Source organism: Eurosta solidaginis, chromosome 1 (assembly GCF_040869045.1).
Source record: "Eurosta solidaginis isolate ZX-2024a chromosome 1, ASM4086904v1, whole genome shotgun sequence".
Lineage (NCBI taxonomy): Eukaryota > Metazoa > Arthropoda > Insecta > Diptera > Tephritidae > Eurosta > Eurosta solidaginis.
In genome coordinates, this window is record NC_090319.1 from 285,294,913 (window position 1) to 285,319,522 (window position 24,610).

Below are 24,610 nucleotides of genomic sequence, written 5' to 3' on the forward strand. Positions count from 1 at the left end.
AATAGGTGCCTGGTTTTAATCAATGTTAGATGGATTTGCCCTTCTACACCACTATAATAAAATGGATATGTAAGCCTTTTTTAAATTCCTCAAACCAAACCAGTGGCAGAAAACTAGTTTTTGGAAAAAATGTCCCTGATGTTGCACATGAAATCCTTACCTTTATGTTATTGAAATTCAGTTCAATCAATTTTGTATCGTTATCCTTAACACGTTTAATTGATTCTTCGACATCGGTATTATTTGGTGGATCCGCGGGAAACAATTTTGGTTGAGTTGATTTTGTTATGCCATCCCAACCCATACCAACTGGTTGACCTTTATTCAATAATGAAGCATGATATTGATCCTGATTCATCATCGAATGGAAACCAAGAATAGCTGTGAAAAAAGAGATTTTTAACATCAATTGAAATTCAAGTATTATGTCCTTTAATAAATTTAATGAATAATTTTTTACTTTACTAATTTACTAATTTTCTACATACCAGCCAAATCGATAATCTCCTCTTGTGTAGCATCGCTAAGCGCATGCTCATATTCTTCACCCAAATCAATAGCAATCTGTTCCTCAGCCGCAACATCGCTTGCGTCTCTTGGTGGTGGTACCCATTTCTTGCCCCGTACTGTACCCTTTACATATGGTTCGAATTCGGGTTCATCAGGCGTTTCCATTGCCTGTTTGTTAATGTGCTGAATTAGCTTTTTGCGATCCAATGGACCGGTGGGATTTTTTTCGCATTCATAGCTGCAACGTTGGTCGGGTGGCAGGAAATTGTCCTGAAAAAGATAAGTAATTAAAATTTTATTGATATTTCTGGACTCATAGAAATGTTTCCGTTGACTCCGTCATGCTGGTAATATTAATATACATAAATAAGCCCATCATCTAAGCTAGTGGATGACTGCATTGAAATCCTTAATGACCTGGGAGCCAAAAACAAGGTTTTGTTAGGCTGGGTTCCAGGACATCAGGGATATGAAGGTAATGAACATGTAGAATAACTAGCAAAACAGGGTGCTACAGCAGCATTCTATGGTCCAGAGCCCTTTTGTGGTCTCACAAATGCACAAACCAGGGAAACCATAGGTAACTGGGAAACAAAACAATTCAGACGTATTTTGATTCACTGCCCAGGGCAAAGACAGACCAAATTTTTTATACTTCCGGTAACGAAAGTATCAGCCCAACTCATTAATCTAAGCTGGGAGGACATACGAACTCTCACTGGGTACTATCCGAGACACTGTGGTCTACGATATCACCTAAGTAAGTTAAATCTATCTGATACTCAAATTTGTCGTTTCTGTGAGCTGGAGGATGAAACACCGGTTCACATTCTCTACGAATGCGTCGCTCCGGCACAGCAGAGACTCTCCCATCTAGGTGGTGCGACTCTTAATCCCTATGTGATATGGAGTAAAAAGGCTGAAGAGGTACTTAGATACATTAAAAGTCTCCACATACAAAATTAGGCTGAAATGTTATGCACAATAGATCTACCTACACAAAGTTCGCAGTGCTTCCAGGCCTAATAATAATAAATAAATAAAAGCCCATCCGAACAATGTCAAAAATGAGGTCCCATCCGGTTACTCGCAAATGTCGATCAATTGTTGTACCGTTTGCCTTGAGTGTGTGTCATGACGAAAGCAAGGAAATTTAAAGCATGCTGTGTTAACTTTTCATGTCATTCTTCGTCAAGCACATTGTTTTTGTGGGGAACCAAACAAAGCCAATTGATGTTGTGAGAGCCTTTTCGTGGGCATCCTTGTTCTATTTCCGATCGATAATGGGACCATCAAATCTAGTTGGCATATCTTACTGGATCATCTATTTAACAGTTATTATTGGCAATCTCTATGATGGGCTCGAATAGAGGCATACACAATAATTTTTTGTCATTATTATTCTTACGGTATATTTTTTGCTTAACTGAAATATTTTTTTTAATTATAAAAAAAAAAATTGTAATAACTTCCAAAGCTCGTTGCACAAATCCATTTCGAGGGCTGCTAACCCCAACTCATCAGCAACTCTAATATCATAAAACCCCGCCTAGACCGATAAAACAATAATAATGTTTGCAATCTCTGATCAAACCGAACTATCCAATCCAATCTGAACTATTTTGACCATTCCAAAAGTCAATTAGTAACCCTTCTTCCTCTGCCTCCATAGGCGGGTTTTAATAAGAATGCCTTCTTGGACGGAGCCTTCATTCGCATAACGTCGCCTAGCCGGAATCTTTTTTCTTCACCATATGTTTACCTTCACTTGATTTACACATTCACAAAAAAACTTTGCAAAATTTTAAGCATACAATTGGGGTATTCACGTGAACCTGATTATCAGCTTATATTATGTTTTTAATACAGTTTACAAACATAAAACTATGCCAGGAGACAAAAATTGTTTAAACAGTTAAATTGATAACGAGTGCGGTGAATACACCAAATGTGTGCTTTACTTAATTTTAAATTTACTTACATCGGGATCAACTTCTTTTGCCAAAATATTGATTTCTTCTGGTGACAATTGCGCCAACAGAGCATCAACATCAACCTCATCATACTCGCTCAAATCCTTGCCATAAAGCTTGGCAGGTGTAGTTAGAGTGGTGGTCTTGGTTGTGGATGAAGTCTGTAAAGATGGAAAGAAATAACGCTTTTAGTACTTGTAGATACTTACATATACATATAAAAAAAAATTATGTACTAAAATATTTAATAATTTATTTTTAGAACAACTTTCTTCTGCGCTAACGTGGTGGGCGGCTGTGGAGCGCGCCTTTTCACTTTCGGCACGGGACGTAATTTTAATTTTTGAAACTCTGCTATTGGTGACGATGACCGCGTGCTCTGTGCCGTTGGAGATTCCATTAAAGTATTAAAAATGTATATAATTTTTATCTTATTTAATTTACTGAATAAGACGCGCCAACTAAGTTGCTCGCACGAGTATTTAGACAGGAAGTAAACATTTTAAGCGCGAATGCCTTACTGCGACATATAGAAATTTCGAAAAAAAAAACATGATATGCCTCAAAATCAATATTGTAATATTAAAAAATGCAAGCACGACACAAATTATGACCAATAATCCAATTACGTTTACAGTTTTAAACAAGAATAACAAAAAAATCATACACAAAGTCACCAGACCTACCATTTGTTGAATGGTATAAACAATGAATCATAAAATCGCGCGCTTAAGAAGTGTTGAAAATGAAAGCTTTGTAGCTATAATATTCGCGTATTTGTTACGCTTACAGTCAAAGCTAAAATGCGACTGACAGCTCAGCGTTTGGTTAAGTTGGTTGTTTGCCTCTATCGCTTGTTATCGTGTCTTTGGGTTTTTAGTCTAAAAGCTTTTACAACATAAAACCTTTACAACTTCAGCAAAGTCAAATGAAAAATAAACAATTGAAAGGGGCTCGCTTGCAGACCATTGTTTATGGTCCAACTTCAATCATGCGTACAGTCACCTGCAGCTAAAACGGGATAGCTGTTTTTTTTGTAAACTTAAGTAAATCAATTCAAGTTTTAACAAAAGTTTCGCATCAGAGTTATTACAAAATTCTTGAACCAGGCTGGTGCAGTAACTGGCGTAATAAAGAAACTTTTGCAGAATTTGTAAAATTATAAGTGACAAATTATAAAATGAACGAACATTTCCGTTGTTGGCGAGAGGATTTTTATAAGCATTGTGACATCTCTGACCCGCTTTACTTTATTAAAAAGCGTATGCTTATTGCCTTGAATAATTAAAATAAATTTTTAGGACGTGTGGGTCCTTCCCTAACTACAATTCTGTTAGAAATCACGTCCATTCCGACAGCATTACTAATAACTGCACAGCACTATTTACGAATTGGGTGAATAACATAAAAGTGGAATGGAAGACGTACTTTCCAGACCCCTCAAACCTCGACAGCCGCTCGATCACTCGATTATGATCTTGTGTTGCTCGATAGACTCGATGGGTATCCCATTCCTATAACATACTCAAGAATCATTTGTATCTGTGTATAATTATATTTGCTATAACAAGCATATCAAGAAATTAAAATTATACTTAATAAGGTCTTTCCAACAAACTTCACTTTGCTGCTCGGAGTCCCGTCCATTCCGACATCGACGATACAGATCGAAAATTGTATTATGATTTCATATGAACTAAGTAATGTATTCAAGCCTAATCTTATTTGTAAATTCAATACTAATTTTGTAAATTCGTCTTCAAAAATTGTTGTGCCACTAGTCTGTATCTTTATCAGTCAGCAGATTAATTAAATAGATTAACTGCCAGCAAATTCGGCGGAAGATGTCAGAGAAGTTTCGAAATAAGTATTTTTGTATTATCTATTGGGTATCAATGCTATTTATTTCTAAAAAAAACTCAAAGAAAACCGGACGATGTAATTCTTTAATCGCCATTGAAAAATAAGAATTGGAACCGAGGAGTGTACGTTATTTGCAGCTATGCAGCTCTTCGAACGCAGAAATCCCTGCAAAAACCACAAAGTGATACCATAGGACTACACAAACATATTCCTGTATATAAAACACACAGTTAACACGCGTTGGGCACTCATAGCCTATATAAGGACAATAATGGATAAAAGGGGAAGTGAGACCAAGAGATATGTGAAAAAGGTTCGAAGGGAAGCGCGATTCTGCTGAGACCTCGAAATAGGCCTCTAAAAATATGAGCGTCGGATTTTTAAATTTTACATACAAATTGTATGTGGATCTGTGATATAACATCATCCTTACTTGGACGTATATTTTATAAGAAAAATCTTTGGATAAATTCTGGAATTTTTGGGCGAAAAGCCACTGGAAAAAAATAAATCGTATCATTTTGACTATGAGTGACTGTTAGTACGTATGTACATATATGTTGTACATTTGTTGGTTGGTTGGTAAAGGTTTAGTTGGCCTGTCATTCTCTTACACACATAATCAGTCTGTCAATCGGTCAGGGAGACCGTCAGTTTATACATACTAACATAGTGATCAGTAAGCAAACCAGCAACAGTCGTCAAACCACTGGCAAGCCAACGAACTACTAAGTTACCAATTATAATAATTATAACAAACAAGTAAAGGTGTCTAAGTTCGGGTGTAACCGAACATTATATACTCAGCGTGAGCTTTATTTCAGGTAAATTACTTCTCTACATAACAGGTGGCACCGCCCGTTTAAAAAAAAACTTCTCCCCATTTCCTCTTACAATAAAACTTGATAAGTGAAATATCATTGATTCAGGACAATTTTTTGCTAAGTTATAACTTATAATTCGAGTACGACCCTTTTAAAAATCTCTTATATAAAAGTTGCCGTGGTCTTTAACCGATCCCGTCCATTTTTACTAGAAATATTTTCTACTATAGGGAAAATTGTTGTGCCCAATTTTATTACGATCCGTTAATTTTTCTTCGAGTTATGGCTCCCGAAACATAGAAAATTGCCTCGTCATAAAAGAGGTAGTGCCACGCCCATTTTTTTAAATTTGAAGTTTTTCCTATTTATTGTTTTAAATCCACTTGGTTAATTTCTTATATTTTTCTTCAAAGCATTCCTTATAGTAAAGGCAACCTCTCTGTCGAATTTTGTTACGATAGGTTTAACGATTTTTGATTTATGATTAATGATATTTGTAAAAGTGATTTTATTACAAGTGGGCGGTGCCACATCCATTTAAAATTTTTTTTTTTAATTTTTATCAAGAGTCTCAATATCAGTCCACATGTCAAATTTCAACATTCTAGGTGTATTATTTACTAAATAATCAGGTTTTTTTGTGTTTTACAAAATGTTATATATGGTGTATTCCATCCCATTTCGACCAATTTTGAACCCGACCCCTTTAGAATTGGCTGAAAGTTTTTCTTCTTTTTCTAGCTTACGAAAGACGTTTTTCAGAATTTTTTCAAATTTTTTCATCCAACTCAAAAAAAGGTATGAATTAAAAAAAAACACCGTTTTTGTTTTCAAAATGCTATAACTTTTTCAAAAATTGACCCTTTGGGATCTTTTTTTTTTAATTTGTTTTTAAATGTACTTTTTGGAAAAAATACAAAAAAATTTTTAAAGTTTTTTTTTTTTTAATTTTTCAGTTTTTCGAGATTTTTCGAATTTCGCCATTTTTTTTCTCATAAAAACCTTCAATCAAATCTGCAATCATCTCCACTAATCCCGGAGTGGGCCGATTTTTTTTTATATTTTTTTTTTATTTAATTGAAAAAAAAATTTCAAAAAAAAAAATTTTTCAAAAATAAAAATTTTTTTGTATCAATTTTATTTATATAACAAAAAAATGTAAGAAAATGATTTTTAAGTATTCTTTTCTTTATTTATTATGGTAATCTATGATTAAAATAACCAGGATTAATGACTGACACAGTAAACATGTAAGTTTTCTAAAAATAATGTAACAAATTATGAATTTATTTACTTAAAAATCAATTAAATATCAAATCAATTAAATAAAAAACAAGTAAGGAAGGTTAAGTTCGGGTGTAACCGAACATTACATACTCAGTTGAGAGCTATGGTGACAACATAAGGGAAAATAACCACGTAGGAAAATGAACCGAGGGAAACCCTGGAATGTGTTTGTATGACATGCGTATCAAATGAAAGGCATTAAAGAGTATTTTATGAGGGAGTGGGCCATAGTTCTATAGGTGGACGCCATTTAGGGATATAGCCATAAAGGTGGATCAGGGTTGACTCTAGAATGCGTTTGTACGATATGGGTATCAAATGAAAGGTGTTAATGAGTATTTTAAAAGGGCGTGGGGCTTAGTTCTATAGGTGGATGCCGTTTCGAAATATCGCCATAAAAGTGGACCAGGGGTGACTCTAGAAGGTGTTTGTACGATATGGGTATCAAATTAAAGGTATTAATGAGGGTTTTAAAAGGGAGTGGTGGTTGTTGTATAGGTGGTCGCATTTTCGAGATATCGCCATAAAGGTGGACCAGGGGTGACCCTAGAATTTGTTTGTACAATATGGTAATCAAAAGAAAGGTGTTAATGAGTATTTTAAAAGGGAGTAATCCTTAGTTCCATAGGTGGACGCCGTTTCGAGATATCGCCATAAAGGTGGAGCAGGGGTGACCCTAGAATTTGTTTGTACAATATGGGTATCAAAAGAAAGGTGTTAATGAGTTTTTTAAAAGGGAGTAATCCTTAGTTCCATAGGTGGACGCCGTTTCGAGATATCGCCATAAAGGTGGGCCAGGGGTGACTCTAGAATTCGTTTGTGCAATATGGGTATCAAACGAAAGGAGTTAATGAGTATTTTAAAAGGGAGTGGGCCTTAGTTCCATAGGTGGACGCCTTTTCGAGGTATCGCAATAAAGGTGGACCAGGGGTGACTCTAGACTTTGTTTGTGCGATATGGGCATAAAATGAAAGGTGTTAATGAGTATTTTTAAAAGGGAGTGGGCCTTCGTTCTATAGGTGTTCGCCTTTTCGAGATATCGCCATAAAGGTGGACCAGGGGTGACTTTAGAAAATGTTTGTACGATATGGGTATCAAATGAAAGGTGTTAATGAGTATTTTAAAAGGGCGTGGGGCTTAGTTCTATAGGTGGACGCCTTTTCGAGATATCGCCATAAAGGTGGACCAGGGGTGACTCTAGAATGAGTTTGTACGATATGGGTATCAAATTAAAGGTATTAATGAGAGTTTTAAAAGGGAGTGGTGGTAGTTGTATATGTGAAGGCGTTTTCCAGATATCGACCAAAATGTGGACCAGGGTGACCCAGAACATTATCTGTTGGATACCGCTAATTTAAGGATTGGTGAATTTTTGTTCGACTTATGGCGTTAAAAGTATCCTAGACAAATTAAATGAAAAAGGGCGGAGCCACGCCCATTTTAAAATTTTCTTTTATTTTTGTATTTTGTTGCACCACATCATTACTGGAGTTGAATGTTGACATAATTTCCTTATATACTGTAAAGATATTAAATTTTTTGTTAAAATTTTACTTTAAAAAATTTTTTTTCGAAAAATCTCGAAAAACTGAAAAATTAAAAAAAAACTTTAAACATTTTTTTTTGTATTTTTTCCGAAAAGTACATTTAAAAACTAATTAAAAAAAAAAAAAGATCCCAAAGGGTCAATTTTTGAAAAAGTTATAGCATTTTGAAAACAAAAACGGTGTTTTTTTAAAAATTCACAACTTTTTTTGAGTTGGATGAAAAAATTTGAAAAAAATCTGAAAAACGTCTTTCGTAAGCTAGAAAAAGAAGGAAAACTTTCAGCCAATTCTAAAGGGGTCGGGTTCAAAATTGGTCGAAATGGGATGGAATACCCCATATATAAAAAGTGGGCGTGGTTATCATCCGATTTCGTTCAATACCAATCTATTCTGGGTCCAGATAAGCTAGTGTACCAAATTTGGTGAAGATATCTCCATATTTACTCAAGTTATCGTGTTAACGAACAGACGTATGGACGGACGGATATGGCTCAATCTCGATATGGCAAATCTCTCGATTCCTTTATACCTGTACAACCAACCGTTATCCCATCAAAGTTAATATACTCTGTCTGCAAAGCACGCTGAGTATAAAAAAAGCGCTTGGCTGCACCCGAATTGCTAGCACGTATGACTGACCTAAGATCGCTATAATAAACAGCAGCAAATGCCGCAAGTAGCCAAGGTGGTGAGTGAGTGCCTAATGCGGCAGTTACCCACCGACGTGTGCCGTACGTACGGACGTTTGTCGTACGAAGCACGTTTGACCGAATTCTCAAGCCCGTAGGAATCAATGTGTGCGTCTGTGTACATGTACATAACATATTTGTGTGTGTATTGTTTACAACAAAGCACTGTTGCCATTGGCCAGTTTGCATGCATGCTTATGGAAACATCAACTTTTTCCAATTAGATTTTTGATATTGTAAAAGGCTGGAATAAATATTAAATAAGTATAAATAGATTACATATTTATAATCTTCACTTTTACATAATTATTTCGAATTATTTTCACAATTTTTCAAACTTTAATTAGGTGTTTTTGCATAAAAGTGCAAACGGTCAAAAATTAGCGCACAAAAGTTTACTAGGCAACTCTGTCTAGTGAGAGAGCGATCAGCTGACACGTTCTTACGGAAAAAATCAAAATTGTTTTGATTTCTACGTTCCGGGCTACGTACGTACGGCCGTTGCACGTCGGTGAGTTTTCGTTTACATTGCACACTCATAAGATAGGTCGTGTCAGCTGACACGTTTTTGGTACGTACGTTCGTGAGTAACTGCCGCATAAGGCAAAGAAAACACTAAAATTGCTTTGTGTTTGGTTATTTTTTCGATTGCGATGATGCATGCAATCGAATGCCATTTGCTGGAAAGAGTTGCGATTGCAAGAAACCCAAGATGCAATTCTAAAGCTTAGGTTTTGGTTTTTACTTTCGTTAGTTTTATCTTAAAGACTAAAACGCGAGTTCAATCGCCTTGTATGAACTTGCAACTGCCGAAGTGTTGTTTAAGGGGAGGAAGTGAAATATTATTTATAGCCAGTCGTGCTTTCTGGCAACAATTACTTCTAAATAAATAAATATAATTAAATAAATAAGTAAATATTCATTTCCCAATGATTTTATATTTAGGGACCATTCCAGAATTGTGTTCGAGATAATTTCGGATAATGTTAATAATTATTTCCAGACTAATACAGAATAATTTTCCGCCTATTTTTGAAATGTTTCTGGTAACATATTGGGTCCTTTTCAGAATGTGTAAGGACTGTTTTAGAATTGTTTTACGAATCATTTCGAGATTATTTATATTTGGATTAATTTGGGACCACAAGTTGCATCGAGATTTTTATCGGGATCATTTTCGGTATATTTCGGACACATTTATGATCGTTTCTGTATTGTGTTCGAAATAATTACAGATCATTTTAGAGATAATTTTGGATTACTATCGAAGCTATCACCAAACTGTTTTAGGGATGATCTTCCGCCTACGTTGGAATCATATTAGGACTATTATAGGAACTATTTGGAAATTGTTTTACGAATCATTTCGAGACTTACTCTGTCTTGTTTTAAGGATTATTTGGGGATTGTTTATATTGCGACTATTTTGGAACTATTCATGTTTGTCTTTAAGTTTATATCAGTAATCATATTGTGTGGACTGGGACGCGGTTTTAGGCAAGTTTTACGAATTAGTTGACAGATGAACAGACGTTTAAATCCACAACAAATTAACGCCTTATTAACACTTAACGAAATATATTGATTATGTCAGCCCATTTAAGTTCGAGCGTGTTTTTGCTCATAATTTTTTGCACTTCTCCCAACTCTGGTTTTTTGGCAGTATACAATGGACCCTATTAGCAGTTTGGAAACAGATAAAACTAATTAAGTGTTCCCTTTGTACTTTTCTGTTTTTATTCACTAAAAATACATTCATAGATATGCGTACATCAATTTGACAACGCAATTCAACTGTGCAAACATACATACGTATATATAAACAAACAATTTTTCTTTTGAAAAAGTATAGCAAAATGTTTTGTCAAAGCCATGTTCATTTCATTGCGCTGGTATATGCGTAAATATGATTCTGTTTGTTTAACTAGTTAAAACTTTCCATAGGCTTATTAGGCACCTATAACAGGAAATTTATATGGAAATATCTAAACGCTTAATAAGCTTTTGTATTTGCCAGAAAAAATGCGCCGAGGGTCCTGGGTTCAACTCCCAGGCAGAGTAACGTCAAAAATAAAGAAAACAGTTTTTCTAATCGGCGTCGCTTCTCCGAAGTGTTTAGCATACACTCCGAATGTATTTCTGCTATGAAAAGCTCCTCAGTGAAAACTCATGTGTCTTGCAGATGCCGTTCGGAGTCGGCGTAAAAGCTTGTAGGTGTAATCCCGCCAATTTGTAGGAAAAATTAAAAGAAGCACGACGCAAATTGGAAGATAAGCTCGGCCTAAAATCTCTCCGGAAGTTATAGCGCCTTGCCTTTATTTATTTATTTTATTTATAATGAACCGAGTGAAAACAAACAAGATTTTTTATTGTGTAGCCTTGACGTTAATTAAGATGTATTGTTGTTCTTTAAAATTCTTGCAATTTTGACTGAAAGGTGTTTGCTTATTTTTTATCAAATTGCTCAATTAGGTATGAATAGCAGCCACAAAATTGAAGTCGGTGTATTTTATACTTAAAGAGTGGTGTAAAAGTTCTCGAAACTAAATGAATTCACGCAAACTTTACGCGATACTTTTTGTCGTTCTACGCTGCATTTTACCCTATACGAATGGAGAATTTATACCAATAGAGGCCAGCCCACATTCGGTATCGATATTAGAGTGTTCCGAGTATCTTTGCAGTGGTTCCCTAATATCTTTAAATTCGGTCGTCACAGTTGCGAATTGCGTATACGGAAAAAATGGGGGAATCTCGAAGTTCTAGCAGGTGTAGCCGATAATAATGAATATAAGAGAGCTTGCGGTCAAAAACACAATGTGCACAGTATAATTTTTGATCCTAAGTATAGGATATATTCACGATTTATGGACATAGCAGTGGTTAAAGTGGCTCGAGATTTTATAAAGCAGCCTAATTTAGTAATGCCTGTAGGGCTTTGCGATACCTCATTAACACAGGGCACGGAATTGAGAGTTAATGGATGGGGTTTGCAAAATACCATATATTATAGAGGTAGTACTTATCTCCGTAATACTACAATGCATATAATAGAAAGGGATCAATGCAATATCATATATAGCCATATATCATTGGTTGACCTATCAAGCACAATCATTTGTGCTAAAAGTAGAAAGGGGGAACATTATGGAGATGATGGAGCAGGGGCAGTTGTGAATACAAAACTTTGTGCGGTGGCAATTCATGTTGCTAATAGCCTCGAATGTTCTGATTTATTTACAGATTTAACAAATGAAGACGTTAGAAAATTTTTAACACCCCATGCATATTAGAGAGTGTTGTTATAAATTCACTGTTGAGTGGAATATTATTACCCTCACTCGACAGAACACCGAATTTCGAAATATTTTGAGATAGGTCGTTTTCGAAACAGCAGTTGCGATATGGTGACATTCCACTCAACAGTCGAACTTGCGATGTTTGTTTCATATATCATTTAAAAACAAGTAAGGAAGGCTAAGTTCGGGTGTAACCGAACATTACATACTCAGTTGAGAGCTATGGAGACAAAATAAGGCAAATCACCATGTAGGAAAATGAACCTAGGGTAACCCTGGAATGTGGTTGTATGACATGTGTATCAAATGGAAGGTATTAAAGAGTATTTTAAGAGAGAGTAGGCCATAGTTCTATGGATGGACGCCATTTAGGGATATCGCCATAAAGGTGGACCAGGGCTGACTCTAGAATTTGTTTGTACGATATGTGTATCAAATGAAAGGTGTTACTGAGCATTTTAAGAGGGAGTGGGCCTTAGGTCTATCGGTGGACGCCTTTTCGAGATATCGCCATTAAGGTGGACCAGGGGTGACTCTAGAATGTGTTTGTACGATATGGGTATCAAATTAAAGGTGGTAATGAGTATTTTAAAAGGGAATGGGCTTTAGTTCTATAGGTGAACGCCTTTTCGAGAAATCGCCATAAAGGTGGACCAGGGGTGACTCTAGAATATGTTTGTACGATATGGGTATCAAATGAAAGCTGTTAATGAGTATTTTGAAAAGGAGTGATCCTTAGTTCCATCGGTGGACGCCGTTTCGAGATATCGCCATAAAGGTGGACCAGGGGTGTCTCTAGAATGTGTCTGTACGATATGGGAATTAAATGAAAGGTGTTACTGAGCATTTTAAGAGGGAGTGGGCATTAGGTCTATAGGTGGACGCCTTTTCGAGATATCGCCATTAGGGTGGGCCAGGGGTGACTCTAGAATGTTTGTGCGATATGGGTATCAAACGAAAAGTGTTACTGAGCATTTTAAGAGGGAGTGGGCATTAGGTCTATAGGTGGACGCCTTTTCGAAAAGTCGCCATTAGGGTGGGCCAGGGGTGACTCTAGAATGTGTTTGTATGATACGGGTATCAAATGAAAGATGGTAATGAGTATTTTAAAAGGGAGTAATCCTTAGTTCTATAGGTGGACGCCTTTTCGAGATATCGCCATAAAGGTGGACCAAGGGTGACTCTAGAATGTGTTTGTACGATATGGGAATCAAACGAAAGGTGTTACTGAGCATTTTAAGAGGGAGTGGGCATTAGGTCTATAGGTGGACGCCTTTTCGAGATATCGCCATTAGGGTGGGCCAGGCGTGACTCTAGAATGTTTGTACGATATGGGTATCAAACGAAAGGTGTTACTGAGCATTTTAAGAGGGAGTGGGCATTAGGTCTATAGGTGGACGCCTTTTCGAGATATCGCCATTAGGGTGGGCCAGGGTGACTCTAGAATGTGTTTGTACGATATGGGTATCAAATGAAAGGTGGTAATGAGTATTTTAAAAGGGATTAACCCTTAGTTCTATAGGTGGATGCCTTTTCGAGATATCGCCATAAAGGTGGACCAAGGGTGACTCTAGAATGTTTGTACGATATGGGTATCAAACGAAAGGAGTTACTGAGCATTTTAAGAGGGAGTGGGCATTAGGTCTATAGGTGGACGCCTTTTCGAGATATCGCCATTAGGGTGGGCCAGGGTGACTCTAGAATGTGTTTGTACGATATGGGTATCAAATGAAAGGTGGTAATGAGTATTATAAAAGGGAGTAATCCTTAGTTCTTCTATAGGTGGACGCCTTTTCGAGATATCGCCATAAAGGTGGACCAAGGGTGATTCTAGAATGTTTGTACGATATGGGTATCAAACGAAAGTTGTTACTGAGCATTTTAAGAGGGAGTGGGCATTAGGTCTATAGGTGGACCCTTTTTCGAGATATCGCCATTAGGGTGGGCCAGGGGTGACTCTAGAATGTTTGTACGATATGGGTATCAAACGAAAGGTGTTACTGAGATTTTTCAGAGGGAGTGGGCATTAGGTCTATAGGTGGACGCATTTTCGAGATATCGCCATTAGGGTGGGCCAGGGGTGACTCTAGAATGTTTGTACGATATGGGTATCAAACGAAAGGTGTTACTGAGCATTTTAAGAGGGAGTAGGCATTAGGTCTATAGGTGGACGCCTTTTCGAGATATCGCCATTAGGGTGGGCCAGGGGTGACTCTAGAATGTGTTTGTACGATATGGGTATCAAATGAAAGGTGGTAATGAGTATTTTAAAAGGGAGTAATCCTTAGTTCTTCTATAGGTGGACGCCTTTTCGAGATATCGCCATAAAGGTGGACCAAGGGTGACTCTAGAATGTTTGTACGATATGGGTATCAAACGAAAGGTGTTACTGAGCATTTTAAGAGGGAGTGGGCATTAGGTCTATAGGTGGACCCTTTTTCGAGATATCGCCATTAGGATGGGCCAGCGGTGACTCTAGAATGTTTGTACGATATGGGTATCAAACGAAAGGTGTTACTGAGAATTTTCAGAGGGAGTGGGCATTAGGTCTATAGGTGGACGCATTTTCGAGATATCGCCATTAGGGTGGGCCAGCGGTGACTCTTGAATGTTTGTACGATATGGGTATCAAACGAAAGGTGTTACTGAGAATTTTCAGAGGGAGTGGGCATTAGGTCTATAGGTGGACGCATTTTCGAGATATCGCCATTAGGGTGGGCCAAGGGTGACTCTAGAATGTTAGTAAGATATGGGTATCAAACGAAAGGTGTTACTGAGCATTTTAAGAGGGAGTGGGCATTAGGTCTATAGGTGGACCCTTTTTCGAGATATCGCCATTAGGGTGGGCCAAGGGTGACTCTAGAATGTTAGTAAGATATGGGTATCAAACGAAAGGTGTTACTGAGCATTTTAAGAGGGAGTGGGCATTAGGTCTATAGGTGGACCCTTTTTCGAGATATCGCCATTAGGGTGGGCCAGCGGTGACTCTAGAATGTTTGTACGATATGGGTATCAAACGAAAGGTGTTACTGAGAATTTTCAGAGGGAGTGGGCATTAGGTCTATAGGTGGACGCATTTTCGAGATATCGCCATTAGGGTGGGCCAGGGGTGACTCTAGAATGTTTGTACGATATGGGTATCAAACGAAAGCTGTTACTGAGCATTTTAAGAGGGAGTGGGCATTAGGTCTATAGGTGGACGCCTTTTCGAGATATCGCCATTAGGGTGGGCCAGGGTGACTCTAGAATGTGTTTGTACGATATGGGTATCAAATGAAAGGTGGTAATGAGTATTTTAAAAGGGAGTAATCCTTAGTTCTTCTATAGGTGGACGCCTTTTCGAGATATCGCCATAAAGGTGGACCAAGGGTGACTCTAGAATGTTTGTACGATATGGGTATCAAACGAAAGGTGTTACTGAGCATTTTAAGAGGGAGTGGGCATTAGGTCTATAGGTGGACCCTTTTTCGAGATATCGCCATTAGGGTGGGCCAGCGGTGACTCTAGAATGTTTGTACGATATGGGTATCAAACGAAAGGTGTTACTGAGAATTTTCAGAGGGAGTGGGCATTAGGTCTATAGGTGGACGCATTTTCGAGATATCGCCATTAGGGTGGGCCAGGGGTGACTCTAGAATGTTTGTACGATATGGGTATCAAACGAAAGGTGTTACTGAGCGTTTTAAGAGGGAGTGGACATTAGGTCTACTGGTGGACGCCTATTCGAGATATCGCCATTAGGGTGGGCCAGGGGTGACTCTAGAATGTTTGTACGATATGGGTATCAAACGAAAGGTGTTACTGAGCATTTTAAGAGGGAGTAGGCATTAGGTCTATAGGTGGACGCCTTTTCGAGATATCGCCATTAGGGTGGGCCAGGGGTGACTCTAGAATGTGTTTGTACGATATGGATATCAAATTAAAGGTATTAATGAGGGGTTTAAAAGCGAGTGGCCCTTAGATGTATATGTGAAGGCGTTCTCGCGATATCGACCAAAATGTGGACCAGGTGATCCAGAAAATCATCTGTTGGGTACTGCTAATTTATTTATATATGCAATACCACTAACAGTATTCCTGCCAAGATTCCAAGGGCTGTTGATTTCGCCTTGTAGAACTTTTTCATTTTCTTCTACTTAATATGGTAGGTGTCACACCCATTTTACAAAGTTATCTCCAAAGTTATATTTTGCGTCAATAAACCAATCCAGTTACCATGTTTCATCCCTTTTTTCGTATTTGGTATAGAATTATGGCATTTTTTTCATTTTTCGTAATTTTCGATATCGATAAAGTGGGCGTGGTTATGGTCGGATTTCGGCCATTTTTTATACCAAGATAAAGTGAGTTCAGATAAGTACGTGGGCTAAGTTTAGTAAAGATATATCGGTTTTTGCTCAAGTTATTGTGTTAACGGCCGAGCGGAAGGACAGACGGTGGACTGTGTATAAAAACTGGGCGTGGCTTCCACCGATTTCGCCCATTTTCACAGAGAACAGTTACCGTCATAGAATCTATGCCCCTACCAAATTTGAGAAGGATTGGTAAATTTTTGTTCGACTTATGGCATTAAAGGTATTCTAGACAAACTAAATGAAAATGGGCGGAGCCACGCCCATTTTGAAATTTTCTTTTATTTTTGTATTTTGTTGCATCATATCATTACTGGAGTTGAATTTTGACTTAATTTACTTATATACAGTAAATTTATTAAATTTTTTGTTAAAATTTTTTTTAAAAAGTGGGCGTGTTCTTCATCCAATTTTGCTAATTTTTATTTAGCACATATATAGTAATAGTAGTAACGTTCCTGCCATATTTCATCATGATATCTTCAACGACTGCCAAATTACAGCTTGCAAAACTTTTAAATTACCTTCTTGTAAAAGTGGGCGGTACCACGCCCATTGTCCAAAATCTTACTAATTTGCTATTCTGCGTCATAACGTCAACCCATCTACCAAGTTTCATCGCTTTAGCCGCCTTTGGCAATGAATTATCGCATTTTTTCGGTTTTTTGAAGTTTTCGGTATCGAAAAAGTGGGTGTGGTTATAGTCCGATATCGTTCATTTTAAATAGCGATCTGAGATGAGTGCCCAGGAATCGACATACCAAATTTCATCAAGATACCTCAAAATTTACTCAAGTTATCGTGTTAACGGACGGACGGACGGACGGACATGGCTCAATCAAATTTTTTGTCGATCCTGATTATTTTGATATATGGAAGTCTATATCTATCTCGATTCCTTTATATATGTACAACCAACCGTTATCCAATCAAACTTAATATACTCTGTGAGCTCTGCTCAACTGAGTATAATAAAATGTTATGATTTCGAGTAAATAAGTATTTTTGATTGTATGCAATGAAAGTGGTAAGGGTAAGTATGTAAATAATTTAAATTGTAAGACCAAAGTAAACAGGGCTTTAAAGAGCTGATATTTTACCAAAATATGATTTTACTTTGACAAAAGGTGTCGCTGGATGTCACACTGATCAAACTGTTTTGAGGAGATGTAAGCCAAAATTTCACTTCCAATTTACGTTCTGCTTCTTTTTGGTTTTTTCTACAAATCGGAGGAACGTTACCTATATGTTTAATGCCGAAAGAAATATACTCGGAGTGTTTCCAAAACTACTCTAAATGGCGTCCCCGCTTAGAAAAACTTGTTTTCTAATTGAAACACCATTTTTCTTAGTTGTTGATGTTGCCTTGCGCGGGACTTTAATGCAACACCTTCAGTGTGTTGAGCGGTACGACACCTTAATGATCAGATAACCCCTTCTTCTCTGCTCTGGCTTCGGCCGTGAACCGATGCATGCGCACAAGAGGCTACGGCTGTGCCTTTAAGGTGCACTTTCCCTTTGCCGACGGATCGATCCACGATGTCTCGGCTACTACAGTCCCGCCCTCTTTAAGCACCTTCTATCTAGCGTGCAAGTAGGGAGGCGGCAGTGTCCAGCGGTGAAGCCAGCACAAACTAGTCCTCGCAGTCTCTCGAAGGTCACCGATCCATCCGATACCGCCGCCGACTACCCCTACGGGAACAACCAGCAGCTGTAAGGTAAAACCCGTTACCAGTATACCTCCGTTCCCGCCTCCGCCCTGGTACGCGCTCCGTAGCCCACCGCTGCTGCTGTCGCATCTTTGCCCGCTGCTTTCATCACACCGCTGCTACGACGACCGTTTGGAGTCCGTTATCCTACCGCCGTTCAGCCGCCGCTGCTACGACGACCGTTGGCCGTCCGCCATCCCACCGCCGTGTTGATCCCGCCGCTGCTACGACGACCGTTGGGCGTCCGCTATTCTACCGCCCTTCAGCCGCCGTGCTGATGCAGGCGCTGCTACGACGACTGTTGGCCGTCCGCTGTACTAATCCGTCCGCTACTCTACCGCCGTTCAGCCGCCGTGCTGACCCCCACTGCTTTCATACCGCCGTACTAATCCGTCCGTTACCGTACCACCGTTCAACCGTCCTGCCGATCCCCCCCTGCTACGACGTCCGTTAGCCCCCGCTCTCCTTTCTCCCCCACCAACTCGGAACGGAAAGCTGCTGCCCTTCGCTCCTCCAGCCGCGTGTGCGTGTGTTCGTAACACATAAATACTGTGTTTTTATTCAGTAGGGGTTTGTAGGACCTTTACTCGACCCTGGATTGACTGCGCGTTACCCCAGCCTTAGACAAAACCCACCTCATAAACTGTAATGTTGTACTTTAGTGCATCTCTTATGGAAAACTAGCGCAGAGTACTTGGTTATAATTCGATTAGAGAACGATTTAAGAAACAGTTAACGATTATTCCTAGGATAGGGCGAAATTTGTGCGAAAATATTGATAGTGCAAATCAGTTTTCCATTTGTAATAATTAAAAGTAGTAAGAGGAAATGAATAAAAAAGTTAAAGAGGGAACGTGAGCAAAATGTTGCTATTTGTCTGGCATTATGGGAAAAACGTGCCCTAATCCATATTTCACATCAACGCAGGGCTAATACTAAAGTGCTAAGCTGTTCGTCGTCGGGTGCAGACGTATTTTTCCTCGCGCTGCGAAGATAATTTCATTTAATATATTAAAATTGTATTAGCACTGCTGATATGTCTAACTGCTGTAAATGCAAGACGAAGTGTTTGGCTGATGACAAAATCAGCTGCGGTGTGTGTTTTCAGGATCTACATCTTAAATGTGCTAGGATAAATGCTGGCTGTGCGAATTTAATAAATAATAATAAGAGAAATGTAAATAATTGGCGTAAATTTGCAGACCTTTTTTCCTTTTCAGGGACTTTTTAAAACCTTGAAAATTTTTAAAAAAATCTACTTTTGGAAAAATTTTAATATTACGCGTAAATTTGCAGAACTTCTTTCTCCTTTTCAGGAACTCCAGAACTTTCTAAAAGCTACTCAGAACACCAATTTTTTTTTTTTTTTGATTTTGAAAATTTTTAAAAATTTTCGACTTTTGGAAAAATGTGAATATTGGGCGTAAATTTGCAAAACTTTTTTTCTCCTTTTCAGGAACTCCAGAACTTTTTAAAAGCTACTCAGAACACCATTTTTTTTTATTAGGAATTTTTTTTTAAATTTTCGACTTTTGGAAAAATGTGAATATTGGGCGTAAATTAGCAGAACTTTTTTTTCTCCTTTTCAGGAACTCCAGAACTTTTTAAAAGCTACTCAGAACACCATTTTTTTTTTATTTGGAATTTTTTTTTTAAATTTTCGACTTTTGGAAAAATGTGAATATTGGGTGTAAATTTGCAAAACTTTTTTTCTTTTTTTCAGGAACTCCAGAACTTTTTAAAAGCTACTCAGAACACCAATTTTTTTTTTTGATTTTGAAATTTTTTTTAAATTTACGACTTTTGGAAAAATGTGAATATTGGGCGTAAATTTGCAAAACTTTTTTCTCCTTTTCAGGAACTCCAGAACTTTTTAAAAGCTACTCAGAACACCATTTTTTTTATTTAGAAATTTTTTTAAAATTTTCGACTTTTGGAAAAATGTGAATATTCGGCGTAAATTTGCGGAACTTTTTTCTCCTTTCCAGGAACTCCAGAACTTTTAAAAAACTACTCAGAACACCAATTTTCTTTTTTTGATTTTGAAAATTTTTTTTAATTTTCGACTTTTGGAAAAATGTGAATATTGGCGTAAATTTGCAGAACTTCTTTTCTCCTTATGAGGAGCTCCAGAACTTTTTAAAAGGTACTCAGAAAACCAATTTTTTTTTTGATTTTGAATTTTTTTTAACTTTCGACTGTTGGAAAAATGTGAACATTTGGCGTAAATTTGCAGAACTTTTTTTCTCCTTTTCAGGAACTCCAGAACTTTTTAAAAGCTACTCAGAACACCATTTTTTTTTATTTGGAATTTTTTTTTTAATTTTCGACTTTTGGAAAAATGTGAATATTGGGCGTATATTAGCAGAACTTTTTTTTCTCCTTTTCAGGAACTCCAGAACTTTTTAAAAGCTACTCAGAACACCATTTTTTTTTATTTGGAATTTTTTTTTAAATTTTCGACTTTTGGAAAAATTGGGCGTAAATTAGCAGAACTTTTTTTTCTCGTTTTCAGGAACTCCAGAACTTTTTAAAAGCTACTCAGAACACCATTTTTTTTTTTATTTGGAATTTTTTTTTTAAATTTTCGACTTTTGGAAAAATGTGAATATTGGGTGTAAATTTGCAAAACTTTTTTTCTTTTTTTCAGGAACACCAGAACTTTTTAAAAGCTACTCAGAACACCAACTTTTTTTTTGATTTAGAAATTTTTTTAAAATTTACGACTTTTGGAAAAATGTGAATATTGGGCGTAAATTTGCAAAACTTTTTTCTCCTTTTCAGGAACTCCAGAACTTTTTAAAAGCTACTCAGAACACCATTTTTTTTTATTTAGAAATTTTTTTAAAATTTTCGACTTTTGGAAAAATGTGAATATTGGGTGTAAATTTGCAAAACTTTTTTTCTTTTTTTCAGGAACTCCAGAACTTTTTAAAAGCTACTCAGAACACCATTTTTTTTTGATTTTGAAATTTTTTTAAAATTTACGACTTTTGGAAAAATGTGAATATTGGGCGTAAATTTGCAGAACTTCTTTTCTCCTTATGAGGAGCTCCAGAACTTTTTAAAAGGTACTCAGAAAACCAATTTTTTTTTTGATTTTGAATTTTTTTTAACTTTCGACTGTTGGAAAAATGTGAACATTTGGCGTAAATTTGCAGAACTTTTTTTCTTTTTTTCAGGAACTCCAGAACTTTTTAAAAGCTACTCAGAACACCATTTTTTTTTATTTGGAATTTTTTTTTAAATTTTCGACTTTTGGAAAAATGTGAATATTGGGCGTATATTAGCAGAACTTTTTTTTCTCCTTTTCAGGAACTCCAGAACTTTTTAAAAGCTACTCAGAACACCATTTTTTTTTATTTGGAATTTTTTTTTTAAATTTTCGACTTTTGGAAAAATGTGAATATTGGGCGTAAATTAGCAGAACTTTTTTTTCTCCTTTTCAGGAACTCCAGAACTTTTTAAAAGCTACTCAGAACACCATTTTTTTTTTTATTTGGAATTTTTTTTTTAAATTTTCGACTTTTGGAAAAATGTGAATATTGGGTGTAAATTTGCAAAACTTTTTTTCTTTTTTTCAGGAACTCCAGAACTTTTTAAAAGCTACTCAGAACAACAATTTTTTTTTTGATTTTGAAATTTTTTTAAAATTTACGACTTTTGGAAAAATGTGAATATTGGGCGTAAATTTGCAAAACTTTTTTCTCCTTTTCAGGAACTCCAGAACTTTTTAAAAGCTACTCAGAACACCAATTTTTTTTATTTAGAAATTTTTTAAAAATTTTCGACTTTTGGAAAAATGTGAATATTGGGTGTAAATTTGCAAAACTTTTTTTCTTTTTTTCAGGAACTCCAGAACTTTTTAAAAGCTACTCAGAACACCATTTTTTTTTTGATTTTGAAATTTTTTTAAAATTTACGACTTTTGGAAAAATGTGAATATTGGACGTAAATTTGCAAAACTTTTTTCTCCTTTTCTGGAACTCCAGAACTTTTTAAAAGCTACTCAGAACACCCATTTTTTTTTTTTTTGATTTTGAAAATTAAAAAAAAATCGACTTTTGGAAAAATTTGAATATTGGGCGTAAATTTGCATTACCTCTTTTCTCCTTTTGAGTAACTCCAGAACTTTTTAAAAGCTATTCAGAATACCAATTTTTTTTTGATTTTGAAATTTTTTTAAAAAATTCGACTTTTGGAAAAATGTCGATATTGGACGTAATTACAGAACTTTTTTCTCCTTTTCAGGAACTCCAGAACTTTTTAAAAGCTACTCAGAACACCCATTTTTTTTTTTTTTTGATTTTGAAAATTAAAAAAAAATCGACTTTTGGAAAAATGTGAATATTGGGCATAAATTAGAGAACTTTTTTCTCATTTTCAGGAACTCCAGAACTTTTTAAAAGCTACTCAGAACACCAATTTTTTTTTATTTTGAAATTTTTTTTAAAATTTTCGACTTTTGAAAAATGTGAATATTGGTCGTAAATTTGCAGAACTTCTTTTCTCCTTATGAGGAGCTCCAGAACTTTTTAAAAGGTACTCAGAAAACCAATTTTTTTTTTGATTTTGAATTTTTTTTAACTTTCGACTGTTGGAAAAATGTGAACATTTGGCGTAAATTTGCAGAACTTTTTTTCTCCTTTTCAGGAACTCCAGAACTTTTTAAAAGCTACTCAGACACCAATTTTTTTTTGATATTGAATTTTTTATATAATAATTACAGATCAATTTGGATTACTGCGGAACTATTAGCAAACTGTTTTAAGAATGATCTTCCGCCTACATCGGAATTATATTAGGACTATTCCGGAATCTGTAAGAACTATTTGGAAATATTTTTACGAATAACTTCCGATACTTTCTCTGTATTGTTTTAAGGATTTTAAGGAATTTTGAGATTGTTTATATTTCGACTATTTTGGAACTATTCATGTTTTTCTTTAAGTTTATATCAGTAATCATTTCGGAACAGTTTCGTAATAATTTCCTGATAATTTTATAACTTCTTCTGGAAAATTTAGGAAAACGGTTTGTATCATTTCAATAATAATTCGAAATAGTTATCGGCATAATTTTAATATTATTTGTAGGATTATTTCGAAACTATTTTTGAATTGCTGCTCCCTCAAGGAAATTTGTTTTCTTAAATCAATGAAACTCCGACTCTTTTCGACCTGGATCAATAATACTTGGCAAATGAGTAGCGTACGAAGGCGAGTAAATACTAGTACATTACAACATAAAATTCAATACTTTACTAACTTTTCAAAAACGTAGTACATAGATTTATACGGTTCTTAAATAGGACAATTGTGAGGTAAAAATTGAGATTGAATAAGCGTACATAATGAATTGAACCATGTCTTTTCTGAGCGGGTTATATGTATATATAAATTGGGATGTAGTTTAAAATCAGGCTAAAAGCTTCTTGAGTTTTTGAAAATTGTGTACAGTAACTCTTGGTAATAATCGTGCAAGTAAATTAAATTTGAGTATTTTTAAACTATCAGTTGAGTATATAATATTTATGCCCACAAAAAGTTGAACTTGTTTGAACCACCTTTTACCTTTTCACACAGAATTAAGTAATAATGTTCCCTATTATTAGCGGATATATAAACATAAACAAAACCAAATACAATTTAAGTATCTTTTTCCGCTTTAGCTGGAAACTAATTTGATTTCTTAACTTCCACCATTTTTTTTTTTTTTTCATTTGCTTCAACTTGGGGCAATTTAGATATTAACTGCTTGATAAAAGTATGTAGTTATGCTTTGAAAGGTTTATAATTCAGAAGGTTTATAAGTAAAACTCACTATCCACCAAGCAAAGCTCAAGTAGCGTGACAAAAGAAGTTGAATTGTTGAATCGTGACTGGAACACGATTGAATTAGGTATGCAAAAGCAAAGGGGTGAATGTCAGTGACAGGCAAATACGCCGCATAACAAATTTAAAACATTTCAAGCGCATTAAATACAAGTACAAGAGCTTACATTCAATCTTGGCTTAAACATAAACCTGCAAGACGCTGATACAAATTAACCAGTGAGCGTATTTTATGAAGATAATTTTAATGGTAATTATGTAGGTATTATTGTTTTCTTTAGGAATAAATGCTCTAAATATTATAGCCTTCAAGCCAAGTTTTTTGACAACATTTTTTCCCACTCTTTTTTTTTTTTTTTGATATATTTCGAGAAACCTTTTGCTCTGTTTAGTTATCAATAGGACTATTCTAATTTTGTTTAAGAAAGAATCACAAATAATTCCGAAACCGATATCTTTAATTAAAACAGTTATTTAATTACTACTCTTTAAATACAGTGGAAATACGAGTACAGCAGAGGAAAGAAAAGGAAGGAAAAGGAAAGGAACGACAAACACCGGTTATCGGATTGTTGTCGACGGTTTATGGGCGTGTTATACATTTCTTGTTATCGGCGATTTATAATCGGAGGATTATAAGTTGGTTATCGGTAGCGTTGTTACCGATTTGTTATCAAAAAGTTATCGATTTTTTACCGAAAAAGTGGCGATTTGTTTTTTGTT

The 24,610-nt window shown here is 36.0% G+C and overlaps 1 protein-coding gene and 1 long non-coding RNA gene across 17 annotated transcripts in view; one reads left to right on the top strand and one right to left on the bottom strand.

Annotated features, from left to right (window-relative positions):
- Positions 1-24,610, bottom strand: part of LOC137237421 (tropomodulin-like) — a 406,385-nt gene that overhangs the window by 25,483 nt on the left and 356,292 nt on the right. For 15 of the 16 annotated variants that reach the window (XM_067761017.1, XM_067761028.1, XM_067761026.1 and 12 more), the window contains 3 exons: positions 2,492-2,644; positions 489-780; positions 161-381 (listed from right to left, as the gene is read on the bottom strand). In XM_067761017.1, the coding sequence (XP_067617118.1) occupies positions 161-381; positions 489-780; positions 2,492-2,644 (666 nt within the window). Of the gene's footprint in view, positions 1-160; positions 382-488; positions 781-2,491; positions 2,645-3,169; positions 3,192-24,610 lie in introns of those variants that run through there. The other variant, XM_067761022.1, reaches the window with a different exon arrangement.
- Positions 11,229-23,588, top strand: LOC137237415 (uncharacterized). Its single transcript, XR_010948948.1, has 4 exons — positions 11,229-11,342; positions 22,783-22,874; positions 22,938-23,087; positions 23,150-23,588. It is a non-coding gene; the product is annotated as an uncharacterized lncRNA (long non-coding RNA).